Source organism: Thunnus maccoyii, chromosome 9, assembly GCF_910596095.1.
Source record: "Thunnus maccoyii chromosome 9, fThuMac1.1, whole genome shotgun sequence".
NCBI lineage: Eukaryota > Metazoa > Chordata > Actinopteri > Scombriformes > Scombridae > Thunnus > Thunnus maccoyii.
In genome coordinates, this window is record NC_056541.1 from 12,133,339 (window position 1) to 12,149,205 (window position 15,867).

General features: G+C 39.8%; 1 protein-coding gene across 2 annotated transcripts in view; it reads right to left on the reverse strand.

The window, feature by feature from the left end:
* Positions 1-235: 235 nt before the first annotated feature.
* cltcl1 (clathrin, heavy chain-like 1) overlaps positions 236-15,867 on the reverse strand; it is a 33,264-nt gene continuing 17,632 nt past the window's right edge. The window contains exons 16-32 of one of the 2 annotated variants that reach the window (XM_042421214.1): positions 15,419-15,561; positions 13,661-13,895; positions 13,447-13,569; positions 13,207-13,352; positions 12,938-13,121; positions 12,252-12,444; positions 11,982-12,139; positions 11,712-11,876; positions 10,646-10,921; positions 9,836-9,985; positions 9,617-9,748; positions 9,412-9,522; positions 8,656-8,826; positions 8,116-8,337; positions 6,981-7,007; positions 3,589-3,664; positions 236-2,043 (exon numbers count right to left, since the gene is read on the reverse strand). In XM_042421214.1, the coding sequence (XP_042277148.1) occupies positions 1,898-2,043; positions 3,589-3,664; positions 6,981-7,007; positions 8,116-8,337; positions 8,656-8,826; positions 9,412-9,522; positions 9,617-9,748; positions 9,836-9,985; positions 10,646-10,921; positions 11,712-11,876; positions 11,982-12,139; positions 12,252-12,444; positions 12,938-13,121; positions 13,207-13,352; positions 13,447-13,569; positions 13,661-13,895; positions 15,419-15,561 (2,658 nt within the window). In that variant the 3' untranslated portion in view covers positions 236-1,897. The remainder of the gene's footprint in view (positions 2,044-3,588; positions 3,665-6,980; positions 7,008-8,115; positions 8,338-8,655; positions 8,827-9,411; positions 9,523-9,616; positions 9,749-9,835; positions 9,986-10,645; positions 10,922-11,711; positions 11,877-11,981; positions 12,140-12,251; positions 12,445-12,937; positions 13,122-13,206; positions 13,353-13,446; positions 13,570-13,660; positions 13,896-15,418; positions 15,562-15,867) is intronic. The other variant, XM_042421215.1, reaches the window with a different exon arrangement.

The following is a 15,867-nucleotide window of genomic DNA, read 5'->3' on the forward strand; positions in this document are numbered from 1 at the left end:
CAGGGACCCCCAGGGATAATTAATAAATAATTGATTTTCACTATAATTCCATTTATAAGTAACACAATGACAGAATGTTTGACTGTTTTGGTCATGGGTTTCATGTACTTTCTGTAATAAAAAAAAAAAATCTTTGTGTCCATTTAGGGGTCCTTGACATGAAAAAGTTTGAGAACCGCCGCTTTAAAGAGACTGTAAATCTCCTCCTGATGTGAATGAATGAAAATGCACAAACGACACTGTGTGTAAACTTTATTCCTCTTTCTGTATGCATGACTTGTGCAGATAAAGGGAGTGCTTCGTGTTTGCAGCTCAGGTTTTTTTTTTTTTTGCTTTCCGCTTTGACAAATCCGTAGTGGACTCCACTGGGACAGAGCTCAGCGCATCATACAGGAGGACTGTCGGACAACACGGGAAGTAAACAATCAACCAAACTGTCACCACTTTGAGCAGCCTTGCCTCAAGACCATTTATTGACCTGCTGTTTTTGCATTTTGTCCTTTTTCTTACAAAAATCATTACGCTTTGTTTAAGACTACAACAACACACTATAGACAATACATACGGTATTCCATAATATTTGACTTCTTTGATTAGTTAGGTATTTCAATATATCTTAAATTATACACTGCTTTCATTACAATAATGATTTTTTTTTTTTTAAACCAACTGGCACCAGGACATGAGCTAATGTTCCCCTGTGTTTGTTTTCATCTCCTCAGTCTGTCTGCTGTTGGAGTTTCATCACCGTTTTCTGTTAGTCGGGTGAGAAAGTTTCATTGTACATCACTTAGTTTTTGACACAACATTAGTAATACTTGATATACTTGAGTGTAACATGAAAATTGTGCTCCTGGTTGCAGCATTATAGTTTGGCAGCACATGCACAGACTACAGCATTTTTATAGCATTTTTTTTTTTAATTATTTCATCCTTTCTTTTGTCTTTTTAATCACTTTCATCCTGAAACGCCGGACGTCCAGTATCGTACAGCCCAAAGAGTCGACTGATGAGATCAACCGCACAAAGTTTGCGGCTGCAAGGGAGTTGAAATTTCATTGAGTGTCTCATGGTTTGGTGACCTATCCCTCGAAGGCTTTAGAGGCTACACACACGCACGCACACGCACACACACACACACACACGCACACACATACAGACACAGACAGTACCGTAACCTCATAAACAAGTGTTCTTAGTCCGTTTACAGCATAGCCTTGTTTGAAAACAATCTGTACCTGTTGTGAAAGGACAAACAGAAAAAAAAAACTATTGCACAGTAACCGTCTTTCTAATCAGAGCATGAGACAGTTGTGAAATTAAACATGAGCCCATTTTTTTCTTCTTTTTTTTTTGCCTCCTTGTCCTCATTGTATATAAGGCCGTAGCAGTGCTTCTGGAGGGAGGGGAAGAAGCACAAGCCCCTCTGCTCCTCAGTAACAAAGTCTCTTCCTCATCAGTGCTGAAAAAAAAAAAGAAATAAAACAAAGAAAAAGCTGCTCTATGATTAACAAAGTCTACATGGAACAGCAACAGGACAGAGTGGTTTGATGTCACTAATGTTATCTTCGGTATGTTAATTCCTCTAGGAGCTGAGAGGTGACTTCATGCTGTTTTAGTCAGTGATGCAGTTATTACGTCCAAGTGGAGAAAGGTGTCCAACAGCCGTGATGCCGTCCTGCTGTATTGAAGAGGAGAGAAAAGGGCAGATGAAGGGCTGAGAAGCAGTTTCTATTGCAGTTTCGGTGAACTTGGGTGGTGTCTAGTCCCGGTGAGGTTTCAGTTTGGCCAGCTGAGACCCAGAGCAGCACGGTTCAGTGTGGATCAGGTCCATGGGGTGTGTGAGTGTGTGTAAGGGGGAGAGGGGAGAGGGGTTGGAAGAGGCGGGTTCAGTCCTCTACATGTTGAAGCCGTAGGCGGGCTGAGCAGGGTAGCCCGTAGGGGCGGTGGCGGCGGCGGCGGTGGCAGGGGCGTAGCCATAGCCCGGGTACGCTGGCTGGGGAGCCACTGGAGCAGGAGCGGCGGTCAACATCAGCTGCTGGCCTGAACACACAAACACAGACACACACACAGATGGTTGCATGTTAGTACAAATAACCTTTTTACAACTAAGTGCTAATTGCTGCACATTTTTATGCACTGGGATTCCCAGAGACCATTTGTCAAACTGTTTTGTCATCAGATTTTCAGTTAAGTGAGATGCATAATGCACATTTCCAAGTGTACATTTATATTCTGGGGCTCCACTAGAATATATTTGCATGATTTAAAATTTAAAAAAACTCTTTATTAATCTTATACAAGCTCTCAATGCAGTTCAGCCTCTGTCTACAACAGGCCGTTCTAGCGCCTGTCTCTTTAAGGCCTCCCTCAGCATTTCACATACGTTCACCTCATGGAACTTTAACCATGTTAAAAATAGACATCTGATATCACAACAGTATAAAAATAACAGAAAATCACAAAAAGCATGATATGTCCCCTTTATGAGTGGTGCTCTTATAGCTCATCACTACTCTTGCAAACAAAGAACCATTAATGATCTGACTGATTGAAGACATACGTTATCTCCTCTCCGACACCACAGCATTTGCCCCAATATTGTGCCAAAAATTGCATTAAGAAAAAAAAAAAGATCATAGGGCAAAATTAATAAATGAAAAACATTGCTGCAGGTTTCAGTGCATCACAAACAGATGTCCCAGTTCATTACAGGTCAACTAGACCAGAAGGCTACGTTCACTCTGTGTAATATTATGGAATAATTTAACACAACATTTTATCCTTAGAAACCAGTGTAAGATGAAGACAATAAAAAGTATGTAATATTCTTCCTGGGAGTGAAAGTGGGGAAAAGGAGCCACCAGAGTAAAAATTTAAGGGGAAACAACTTTTGACACAACACCAGCAACTCAACACTTGAAGTGTAAGACTACGATAAATGAAAAGTGTCAGCTGTAAATAACTGTTGTGTTATATCAACTGGGAACACAGTAGCAAACATGACATTTACTTTAATGGAAATTCTAAATAGCACTTTGACAGCAGTTGCATTTCCACTGTGTGAATGAGAATAAACCCTGAACACTGTTGGTCACTTTGCATTGTTTTTTTTTTTCCATCCTTCATTAGGATTTTACCTGATGGAACGTCATTAATAAAGTGAGAGCAAGTGACCAACAGTGTGCAAGATACCTTAAGCAGTGTGTGATCCTCCAGATTTGTTATTAACACTTTATGGTGTGCACAAGCTGTGTTGGAATCCTTTTGTGAATGATGAATCATAAAAATCTGGTGAAGCCAATATCAGCACATTAGTTTTTCCAGGGACTATTTGACTCCACCCAAAGAATGACTAAAACAAAGAAACAACAGTCCAATCCCTTCCTCCAATCAGTGTAAATCTGGTAATGATGTGTTTTACCACAGGCTTCATAGACCAGTAGTTTCTGAGAACAAACAGTACAGCCTCAGACAGATAAACACTGCAGCTCACATCCTGCCGCTCTCAAAGCAGGGGGCAATTTTCTCCTATTTAGGAACCAGAAGCGTCTGTCCCTCAGGGTAACGCGCTGCCTGTAAACCTACCAAACACCATCGGCTGAGGCTCTGTCACCTCCTCTTCAGTTTTCCTTTGGCTTTCAGCCTCCTCCAGTTTGTCCACCTGAGGGCAACAAAGACAAGACAGATGAGACGTCGCTCTCTCATGTTCTCCACAGAATAAGAGAACGTCTGATTTCATGCATTGTAGGTATCCTACAGAAACATTGTACTCCGTGTCTTTAGCTTTGTAGGCCATTCAAGCATATATTTAAAACACTAATTCCAAAACTTGTCTTGGTCACATAGAAATTTTATATTTTTAGGAAAAGGTTAGCTATCAGTAAAAAAAATAAACAGATTTGACTGGCAATTTTCTATATTTTTCTTACTGTCAAAAGACTCATGTGCAGAGCCAAACCAACAATGAATTGATCCCACCTACAAGTATTGTGCATGTACCCAAAGTCTGAAAGTGCTGTGAGAAATTTAAAATGCAGCATTAAGTCCACAGGTTGTGATGTATAGCACAACAAGCTAGCGAAGCGAAGCAGAACCAGTTTTTGGACAACAGAGGTTCACAGCACAGAGAAATACATCATATCAGACTTTGGATACACAAACAGTACTTGTAGGTAGGATGAATTCATTGTTGGTTTGGCTCTGCACATGAGATTTGTTGACAATAAGAAAAATATAGAAAATCACGAGCCATATCCTTCAAATAAAAGATGTTTTCTGGATACCTACAATCTAGCGATCACAGTGATGTGACTTTTCTTTTTTATTCAAATGAAAATTTCGTATTTGATGTCCTACAATAGATCGTAAACTCTAATACTACAGTTGGAAGACTACGCTAGAGCCTCTTTCTTTTATACCAAACAAATAAACACTGACAAGTATTACTGGCTAACACAGTAGATTTGTTATACTCCCTTCTCTAATACAATACTACATACAGTACTTCATAGTGCAGCTACACTGAGGTTACCTAAGAGAAGATGCCATGCAGGTTTGGTGAGAACTTCTAAAAACAGTTTCAAGTACAGATGTTAAGTCCACAGTCTAGGCACAATTAAAGGAGCAGTTCACCCATATCACAAAAAAAAAACAAAATAATAATTTCCCACTTGACTCTTAGAGGTATTTAACCATGAAGACACCTTTGCTGAGACTTCTGCCATCACCCCAATTGAAGGGAGTGTAACGCTGCTGCTCAAAGCATCAAAAAGTGACATTTAAAAAACTCAACAGTAAATCCTCTTTTCAGATAAAATGTCATAATTATTAAAAGACCTCACTGTTTTAATTATTTCTTACATTCAGATGAGAATAGCTCTCAATGAAAACTGTTAAAAGCGAGGTCTATGGATCATCATGAATATCAAGAACATTGAGTTTCTAAAATGGGATTTTTCTGCGCTTTGAGCATCACAGATCCAAAAAAAAAACTGAAACTATCTACATGGTTAGATACCACAAGGAGTAAGAGGGGAAATTCTGTGTGATTTGGATGAACTGACCCTTTAAAAGCAGTATTAGAGGGAGATTCAAGGTTAAAGAAATATTACATTGTGTATTAAGTGAGGGAGAAGCTACACATGCCTATATGCTGATGCTACATTTCCAGCCATTCACAGTTAACAATCTCATATCAATAAATGACAAATCACAGATTCCACATGCATCTCATTCATTGCTGTAAACAGGCCCTCCTCACAGATTTTCATTGTATGGAGTGTATGCTGCTGGACTAAAATCAAGCTACCAATTAAAATCTCACAGGTTAAGCTCATCCTCGCCAGGCATGATTTGCGCAGTGAGTCGGTTGTGGTGCCAATTTTCCTAGCCGCTAAGTGCAAAGAAATATTCAGGCATTGTGCTTCGATCGTGGAAAAAGCTGAAGACAAAAAGGTTTCTGATGTAAGTGGAGATCAGTTTAACTCAATTAACGTTAGGTATCTAAATATAGGGTTTTTGTTGAGTCATAATTTGAAGAGATGGAAGCAAGTTTGGAGGAAAGCTTAAACACCACCTGTAAAGCACTTGTCTTTATATGACTACAAAATATTATATAGAGAGCAAGAATGAAAAGAATTTTATATGATTTTAGTAAATAAAACAAAACATTACACTGCTGTGCTGCCTGTTTCATTGCCAGCAAGATGGGGGACATAGCTGCAAAAAAACATCTGGTAAGACCTTACTGCTGTCTCTTGGTGTGTGTTTATTCTATTTTATAGTTTCACTTCCCCAGCAGCTGCATTGACTCCATTCCAACCAGTTTGACCAGTGATTTATGGAACAAAGTGTTTGGTCTCTAGAAAATAAACTGTTAGATTAGCAGAAATAAACTGAAAAAAAATTCCCAGAGAGAGAGAGAGGAAATTAAGGGATCCCAAAGCCTTTGAAGTTAGTGTTTGTGGCCCTGCACTGATGTAACAGTTCAATAATTTAGACTATAACTTGTTAACCTGAAGTTAGAAACATGGGGATGCATCTAACAAGTCTAGAGTGGCTCGTTCTCCTCACCCACCTTCATTTCTGGTCTTTGGAGAACATAAGACAGGTGGAAAGATCAGTCAGTCTCAAAATATTGTCAATATTATGAATTTGTGCCAGCACAACTGAAAGTATCAGTAACTGAGAGACATTTATATAAAAAAAAAAGCCACATAAGACTCGATGCAGCCCCATAAGAGAAGAGTTAGAGAGGTGAGAGGTATCTGTTAGGCCAGGACAGGCTAATCCTGGTCCTGAAGATCTGAAGAACAGTGTGCAGGCTTCAGTTCCCAACATCAATACAGTGTTTGAATTAGTGGGGTCTCAAGTGGTCCAAGACTTCCACTTTAGACCACATTAAACCCTCTGGATACAGGAAACTTGGCAGTCAGAGGAGCTCATAGTGTCTCAATTCAACCATAGATCATAAAATGCCAGGAATTCATTATCAGCAGCACAGATGTTTCTTAGCTGTTGGATATTTACCCACAAGCAGCAGCTGATTATATTTCCATTGTTAACAGGTAGCTGATACAGCATATTTCTTCATATAGTGGTTCTTAAACCTTTACAGTCATGAACTTCTGCTGAACTTCGGTTTTCATGAAGCTGTTTCTGCTCGACTGCTGTTAAACTTTCCACTGAAAATGAGAATTCATTAGCCCAAATGAAAAGGACAATGAGTTTCCCCAGGAGGATAATTAAGAAACTGCTTCCAGTAAAAAAAAAAATCTAAACTCAAAATGTGTTGTGTTGGTGCTGAAGTGGAACCAAAGCCTGCACACACACTATTGCTACAGCTCTCCAGGACCAGAGCTAGTTAGGCCGTACTCAGTCTACAGTCCATGCTAGGTTCCTACATCAGAAACCTAAGAGACAAGTTACAACAAAAAACAGACAGAACACATAAGAGAAATAAAAAGAGGGCCAGAGACCGTCACCTTCGCTGCAAACTCATCAACCTGGAAAAGAACCCAAAGAAATGACCTCAAGTGACCTCACATGTCTACAGGTCAACATTTTAGGAAATGGGGAAGACCATGTTTCAGAGGGAGTTTAATATCACTGCTTAATAAACTTGAATACTCGTCTCCTGCTACCTTCTCATCTAGCAGTAGACCTGGTATGCTGTAAATAAAAATACTCTTCATGACCTGTTTTTCAATACCTCCAGAGCAGGGGTTTTCAAAGTCTGACATAGTATGGCCCCTCTCAGACAAGACTGAGCGTTAGTATTGTAATGTCATAAAAATATTGATAGTGCAACATATTGCAAATTCATATTAATGGATTTTGTCACTCTATTGTTATTCTTTGTTCCTGTCTTACTTCGATTTGAGGGGTAATCATGTTCTCAGTTTTAGAACTACAGTTCCCACAATGCTTTAGGGGTGTAAACAGGAAGCACAGTATAACATTGCCATGGATTCAGAAAGTTAGCTATAGGCTACAACTTGAGTCCTGTTTTTTTTTGCCTAAATTTGTTCAAAGTAGGTAGTAGTGAGTATGGCATATCAGCTATTAGCAGTTCCTGTTTGCAATGTACACATGGATGTACAGACAACTATCACTGGATTACTCTGATACTGAAGAAAACTTAATAATGTCATAATTCCCAACATCTTTTTTCTGATTACTAAGTAGATTTATGGATGTTTATTCACGTCAGAGATAACGATATCCTCAGGAAGTCTATGTCACACTGAATCAGATGTGAATCAGGTGTGTTCAGATGTGACTGAGTTTCGACATAAATTGCATCTCATGTCTTTCCATCCGTGCTCCACCTTCAACTCCCTTGGCACCTCAGTTTGAAAACCTTTGCTCCAGAGATATTACTATTTTGGACTATTGTCCATCTCTCACCTGTGGGGGCAGGTTTCTACAGGAAATTAAAAAATCTGAGAAAAATAAACCAATTTTAGTACACAGTAAAAATGCAATATGAAAGGAAATTCGCCTTTTAACATGTTTCTTCTTAGTAATATCCACTAATTAAACATCATTTTGGAAAACAGGTTATAGCATTAACTAAGGGAACTCTGTACTCTTTTTCAGTTGAGTACTAACCTTGGTGAGGTACTCTCTCATGACCTGGATGAAATACGGCATGGCAAAGTCCATGATGTTGTGCCTCCAGGCCAGCTCCAGCACCACATCAGGGTGCAGCAGGTCATAGGAGGCGAACAGGCAAGCAGCGAAGCACTCCTTCCTGCCCTCCTCCAGGAACCACTGGAGCAAAGTCTCTGCCAGCTCAGCATCTTTAGACTCTGCGGCATACAGCATGGCATCCTGGGGAAGACAGTGGTGTGCAGTTAACTAACTGGTTATGAGTCTTCATGCAAGACTGGTTTCAGTTGTTGTCTAAATAGTCTTAGTTTGTTAAGAGATGGCAACTGGTGACAAAACACTGATATATTTTGTCCTATATTAATTTGATGTTAGCTGGTCCATGTATCTGTCTCCAGATAATGAATATCTCTCTTAAGTATAAGTGCCATCTATGGGGGCATGGAGGTACTGTACATTTGTCTGGAGGATGTACTGTTTGAGTACAGCAGCAGTTCTCTTTTCTTTTCTCAAACATTTTTTTAAAGGTTGTTTTCTTACCTTGTAGAGTTTGTCCTTCTTGCAGAGCTCTACACTCTGTCTCCAGCGGTTGTTGCCCTTGTACAGGTAAGCAGCGATACGTCTGAACTCAATCAGTTCATGTTTCTCTAACCTCTGTGCCAGACCAATGGTGTCAAAGTTGTCGTAGGCATCAATGGATGCTCTCAGGCCCTGCAGATAACATGTAACACACAGACAGGAAAAAAAGTTACATCTCAGATTCTGACAAGAAGTAATTTGATGGAGACTGGATCCAGTAAGTTCATTGTAACTGGACATCAACAGTGCCATCTAGTGATCACAGAAGCTGAGTCTCCTCAGTGGGCTTCAGTCCCAAATATTGTGAACTGTAGAGTTTCATCTATAAGTGATACATATATCATACTATATATGACACATTTTACTGTGATAAATAATAAACCATCTACAACATACAGGAAGTAGAAAAAACAATGCCAGCACTTAAAAAGAAAGAATCTAACTGACATAATAAAATCACAAATACTGCTCCAAATGTGGGACACATTTGGTCAAAGGAGGCCCAAAGAGCCAGATCATCTGTGCCCTACCTGCAGAAGCACTGGTCAAAAATCTACAAAATTATTTCATATGTAAAGTTTCAATAAGGAATGAACAGCCATCAAAAAAATGAAACAAATGAGTAGCTGTTACAGTATTTCAAAGTTTATCTGCTGATTCATTAAGTGTTAACATTATTCTCTATTATTAACATCAGTAACAGAATGGCTGAGAGACCTGGTAGTCCTCCTCCTCTGTAAGCAGGTTGTTGAGAGCTTCATTGACGGACTTGTTGTTGTGATTCTGGACAGACCTCAGGTAGGGTTTGACCAACTTCAGCTGGTTCACCTGTCAAGCAAAACCAACCCATATCATGTCATGTCAACAATACAAACTGTAAAGAAAAACAGAGAGGGCATAATTCAAAGAGGCCGACAATTACCTTGGTGAAAAAGTTGACAGCTCGGCTGTGATCCAGCCGTGGAGACAAGATAGTCAGCAGGTCATTCAGTAAGAGCGGCTTGTAGTCCAGGTAAAAGGTAAGAGATTTATAGTACAACTCCACATTGGCAACCTGAAGAGAAAAAGAACATACGTAAATATCATAAATATGGAATTTAAGTAAAGATGTTTCACAAGGAAAATACTAAATATAGTTTACCTTGGCAATGATGTCTTTGAAGAGCCCTTCTTTCCATGCATCTGTCGGATGAGACATCATTGTGATGACAGCGTTGTCATACTCTTCGTATTTATCGTAAAGGAAAACCAGCTCTGCCCATAAGTGAGACTGCTCTGCTGCACGAAGGACCTGGTAAGCAAAAGACAGAAAACATAGAATTGAAAAACACTGAAACAGTCTTCGATGACTTTAACAGGTTTGTTTGATGTGATTCAAGGATTCAAATTAGTATGTTTGGGTAAAACCCTGACAGCGGTCAAGGACTGATATCGTAAAGGCCTCCTTTTATGCCCCATTGGCCACATGTTGTCACATCAAGAAATCATGTGTCATTTCTTTGCTTATTACATTCTTTGGTACAAATATTCATCTTCAGGTTTTTATCAGGTCCATTTATCAACAGAATGAGGTGCAATAAGCGGAAGAATATTGACAAATGCAGGTGATACATTTAAAATAAGTGTTTTTTTCCCCCAGGTACTTCAGGATGGGAAAGACTTGTGGGCAAGCTTTCAAGGATCTTTCGAACTACTAACTAAGAGAAACAGCCAACAATCTATTTTTCACTTTCATGACATATTTTTGAGTCTACAAACAGGAATCTTCTGTGCACAATATTACTCTCATTTCTGGGTTTTGATGAGCAGAAATCTTTGCAGAGTAATAAATCAAAGGAGTTCATAAGACACATGCAGCACCTTATGTTTGATGACTTCATTGATTTATTACAAGAGTAAGGAAGAGTAGGAATTGTTATGAAACACATGTCCACAGACAGACACAACCTACCTTTGGGATGTTGACTCTGGACCAGAAGAGCTCCAGATGCTCTCTCATCTTCTGAGGTTTAAATTTAGAGTAGAGGATGGCGAGTTCGGTGAACATGCCCATGTGAGCCCGTTCCAGGCCCAGTGCGGCCTCCAGCAGAGCAATGAGCTCCTCAAAGTACCCGCGGTCCTGGTAGTAGCTGATCAGGTCCTCCAGCTCATCAGCGTGGATCACTATATGGAGGCCGCAGATTTGTGCAAGTCGAAACTCCTCACCGTCCACACATGCAAAACACACCTGATAGACAGAGGAAGGAGGCGAGAATTACCAATGAGAAAAGAAAACAGTGGACATAAAAGAGGAAATACGAGAATGTTAAGTATAGCATCCTGTAAGTGTAAAGCTCAGATTACACACTGATATTAATAAAATCAATCCTCCTTGCTGAAAAGCTGAAACATAATACTAAGCTTTTTGTTCAATGTGCTCTCTGCCCACGTTTTAAGGCAAATAACTACTTACCACAGCATTATCTAGTAAAATTTTAACACTTAGCCCTTTTACTAATCACAAAAGTGTCAATATTTCATCAGCATTCAATGAGACAGCTCACATGAGGCTCTGACTGTGTTTCTATGACTGTAAGATGTTGTTGAATCCTAATATATATATAATAAACAAGGTTTCTGAGCTAAACTAGTATTGACTAGTATTGTAACAGATAGAATGTGTCTCAGAATATAGAATTGTATTGTTTCTACTTTTTAGAAAACCTTTAAAACACATAAACACTTTTTTTTCTCATTTTTTCCCCTCAAGTAGCTTTAAGGTTGGAAAAAGTATCTTATTCCACACTGTCTAGTCTGTTCAAATGGAAATATTCCTGATGTCTTGTGCAGCCATTAATACCCCAAACCATCCTGATATATGTATCATTTTTAGAAACTCTGGAGTCCTCATCAGACCCAGTGAGTGACTTAGTGAGTTTAAAGAGTTTTTAAAAACTGAGAAAGAAAAATCCTCAATAATACACATTTGGGTTAAGGTTCATGGAGCAGAGGTTAGGTTTACTTCATGTGCTAGTTACCTCTTTCCATGTCCGTGTGCTGTTGGCTTTCCTGGCGCTGTCCACAGCTGCCTGGTACTCTCCGAGGTGGACTAGTGTAGATGCAAGTCGAGCAAAGTTTGACACGTTGTTGTACAAGAGCTTGGCTGCTTCATACATCCCCTCCTCATAACATCTATCGCCCACCTGGAGAGGGGGAGAGAGAAAGAGAGAGAGAGAATCACCAGATACATGCAAACAACAGCTACATACATAATAGCTTAACACTACAGCTGTGACGTTTTTTCTTACCTGCTGTATGTGAGCATTGTTGGGCCCACTGACAAACTCTTCCAGTTCAGCCAGACGGTTTGTTTTAGCCAAAGCAAAGATCAGCTCTGTCTCGACGTATGACTCCCTGGCTTTCTTTCGAGCCATCTGGAGGAATTTCACCAAGTCTTCCCAGTTATCTGCGAAACACAAATAACATCTTAAAGCTCAATGCTGATCAATTACATAAAAAAAAAAAAAAAAAAAACACTCAATGTGAGCTGCTAGTGATGCTGAAAAACAAAGGCTTACTATTCTTGCTGGCTGCATTGACCACCTCCATGTACGCTGAGGGGTCAACAGCTTTAATATATGAGTCAATAGCCTCTTTAACCAGGTCTCTGTGCAGCTGAGCTCTGGCTAACTGGCTCCACACCGCTGGTTCATTACAGCGCTCAGCAAACTCATAGGCCCGATCTAAGTTCCCTATGTGCTCTATCAGTACCTAAAGAAGGGAGGGGAGAGGAGAGAGTTGCATTATATTATGTAACATATATGTAGAAATAAAACACCAGTAATAAAATTCAGTCTTACTAGTTTTAATTTGCAGGTTATGTCCAGCACTAAAGCAAATACTGCGTCATTTCTCTACGCAGTAATTAATGGTGCACTGATACGACCTGCAGCAATCGCCAGCGCAGCTCTTTATTACTTGTACTGACAAATTAGTTTTAGATACCGTGACAGATACTTTTAATGAAATGCATGTTGGTGCAGTAAGGAAAAGTGTCTGAGGTAAGGAAGTGCTTAACATTGACAAACTGGAGTATATATCTTAAGCAGACATCAAACTCCTACATTTAATAATATAAATGTCTAATATAAGAAATAATCTGATGGGTATTAAACTTCGCTTCCAGTAATGAAGTACTTAATGCTCAGATTTGTTCTGAAATAATAGTGTCAGTGCATCTCTAGCTGGAATACATCCATTTTACCTGTATAGCTGAGGTGTTGACATCAAACTTCTTGAAAATGGCAAAAGCCTCTTCAAAGAGCTCATTGCTGATGGCAATATTAGCAATATCTGGAGCATCATAGTTGTCTAGCCTGTTAATGTACTCCATCACGCGAGTGCGGTCTGCCTTGATGGCTGTTAAAATCAGCAGGTTCTGAAGATTTCTGGGAAAATAAATGGGACAGAGGGATTATTATAAAGATGGAAAGTGTTATGGCTAAATTATTATCAGCGTTAAGTCTGCTGTACCTGTGTTCACTGAAGACAGAGTTATCAAGTACAATCTTCTCCAGCAGCTCAATCAGCTCGTTGGGTAGATCTGCAGTCATGAAGGCCTTGACTGTGACTGACACCTCCTCTGGGTCCTGGGTCTCTGACAGAGCTGTTTGCACCACCTGAAATTAACAGAATAAGAAGTGATCGAAAGTAAAGATCAATGAATACCACAGTCTGCATCACTTTCGGGAGCGGAGCTGGAGAAAACCTGACCTGGTCGATGAGTTGTCTCCTGTAGGGGTTGTTTTCCTCCAACACATTCGCCCAAAGTTCTGGATCTTTCCGCCGTACCAAATATCGAGCCTCACTCTTGAATAATGAGTTCTCATTGCACACCTAGTACATCAGAAATGCACTTATTTAAGACTTATGTCAATATGAATTAGATAAAGGATCATCTAAATGCTGTGTAATTTGAACTACGCACTTTGATGAGATCCAGGTCACACTGGCCTCTCTCATAAGCCACACAGGCCAGGTGGGGGTCTCTCTTCTCGCAGTAGCGTCCGACCACAGCACTGTCGTAGAACGGGTTCTCCTTCAGGAAACGCTCAGGTGTGTTGTTGCTGTCAATGTAGATCTTGGCCAGAGCATTGTGGGTGGCTGGCTCCTCGCAGCCCTCATGGATACGGGACTCCAGCCATGGCAACAGAAGTTTTAACCTGAGAAGAAATGAAAATACACCATTTTTAAATATCAGCTTCATTAAATAAAATAATACGCGCCATTTAGAAGATGTATTTAACTAACATGTTTTACAGTGCTATTAAGGTCATAATCAGACCAAATCAGGCGGTGCAGCCCATCGCCGCAGGGTTGAGCGGAGGTGTGAGTGTGTTTATTTGTGCTCTAGAACGTAACTGCTGTGAAACAATCAGAAAATAATGTTTTCTTCTTATTCACCGTCTCTTCATTCACTCTCTAGCTTGCTCGACCACAGCTGCTCCCTCTCTCTCTCTCTATCTCTATCTCGCTGGTGCTCTCAGCTCTCCCTCTCTTTCTCTCGTCTCTTTTAAAACAAGTCAGGAAGCAGACAGCAAAGTCTAACTTTACTTTTAAGATTATCAAACGAAGAGAAGTGTCCTCACCTCCTCTTAGTAACGTCTTTGTAGTTTACAGCTCTGATCAGTCTGATCTCCGGCTGTGATTGGCCACTGCAGCCTTTAGCCGCAGTGACATTGGGTTGCATTTCTCCAAATGTTGACTCTGGCTCAACTTTCCGGCCGCAGTCTGGTGCAGTGCCACTACAGCCAAAACGCCCGCAGCTGAAACGCACTACCCTCATTCAAATGAATGGGAGGACTGGTGTTTATGCCGCATAGTCTGATTTGTTCTGAATACGGCCTAAGAATGCTGTCAGAAAGTTTTCTGTAATGTAATGTAACGCACAGCTAGAAAACTAGATGGCAGTGTTGTGCATTCAGCAGTGTCATTCATTTATGCTGTAAGTATTTATGGTGACACTTTCCCAAATTCAGTGTTTGATACAGTATGGCAGCAAAGAGGGTTTGCACTAGAAATAGTTTTGTAAGATGAGGAACTTAAGAGCTATTTTCTCTGCATTATTTAGATGTCTGGGTAAATACACAAGGGAAACAGGCCTTCTGAAAGGTCCAGAGAGAATAAACATTCAAAGTACATTGATGCTAAAACGGAAATATTTACTTCAGCTGCTGGAGGGCACAAACCGTCAAGCATACACAGAGCAAAAGATAAAAACAAGAGCCTGCATATTTCCTTAGATTTATTTATCTATTTGTCTTTTTGCTCTTCTGTATGCATTTGGTGATTTGTGGCGCTATAATTAAATATTTACATTTTTGCAAGCATAATGCTTCTAACTGTATTTATGTCTAGTATTATTGAGAAAGAGAAGATTGTTTTGTTAAGTCAATATTTATTATTTGGTCTCTGTGACTTTTCTTTCTTTCCACTTGGCCCATACTGTCATTACTGGGAAAAATTACTGTATGAAGTGACTCAAGCAGACCACAGACATTCCTTGCAGTGTGAGCATAACCTACAAAGCTGCTATATCTAGCTACATTTTTAAAAGGCTCATTTAAAAACCTATTATATACCTACAGAGACACCAAAGATACAGATGTTGCATCCATTGGGACACACAGAGGCAACTATGCAAGTATACGAGGAATAGTGGAAGCCATTTCTCACTTAGTCTTACCTGTTCCTCTTCTCTACCTCCTCCACAAGTTCATCAGTGGAAAACTGCCCTCTGACCACCATGATCAAGTTCTTAATGACATCCTCGGCACAATCTACATCCAAAAGACCGCCTATCACCACTGGCAAACGACTAGGGTTCACCTGGAAACAAGTGCAACAATATCCAGATGAAGATGGTAACAAGCAGATCAAATAAGGAGAGATGTGGATTAAGTCTAAGATGTAGTTTTGATCTTAATTTTATTAATTAATAAAAACACTTAGTCAATCAAAAGCAAAGCAGTGAGGAACTACTTTTAAATTTATTAATGGTGTGAGTCATTTATACAAAAAAATTTCAAAAATTCACTTGTTCATGCTTCTTAAATGCAAACATTTTCCATTTTTGGTAACATAGCAAACTGAATATCTTTAGGTTTTGGACTGTTGGTGGGACAAAACAAGACA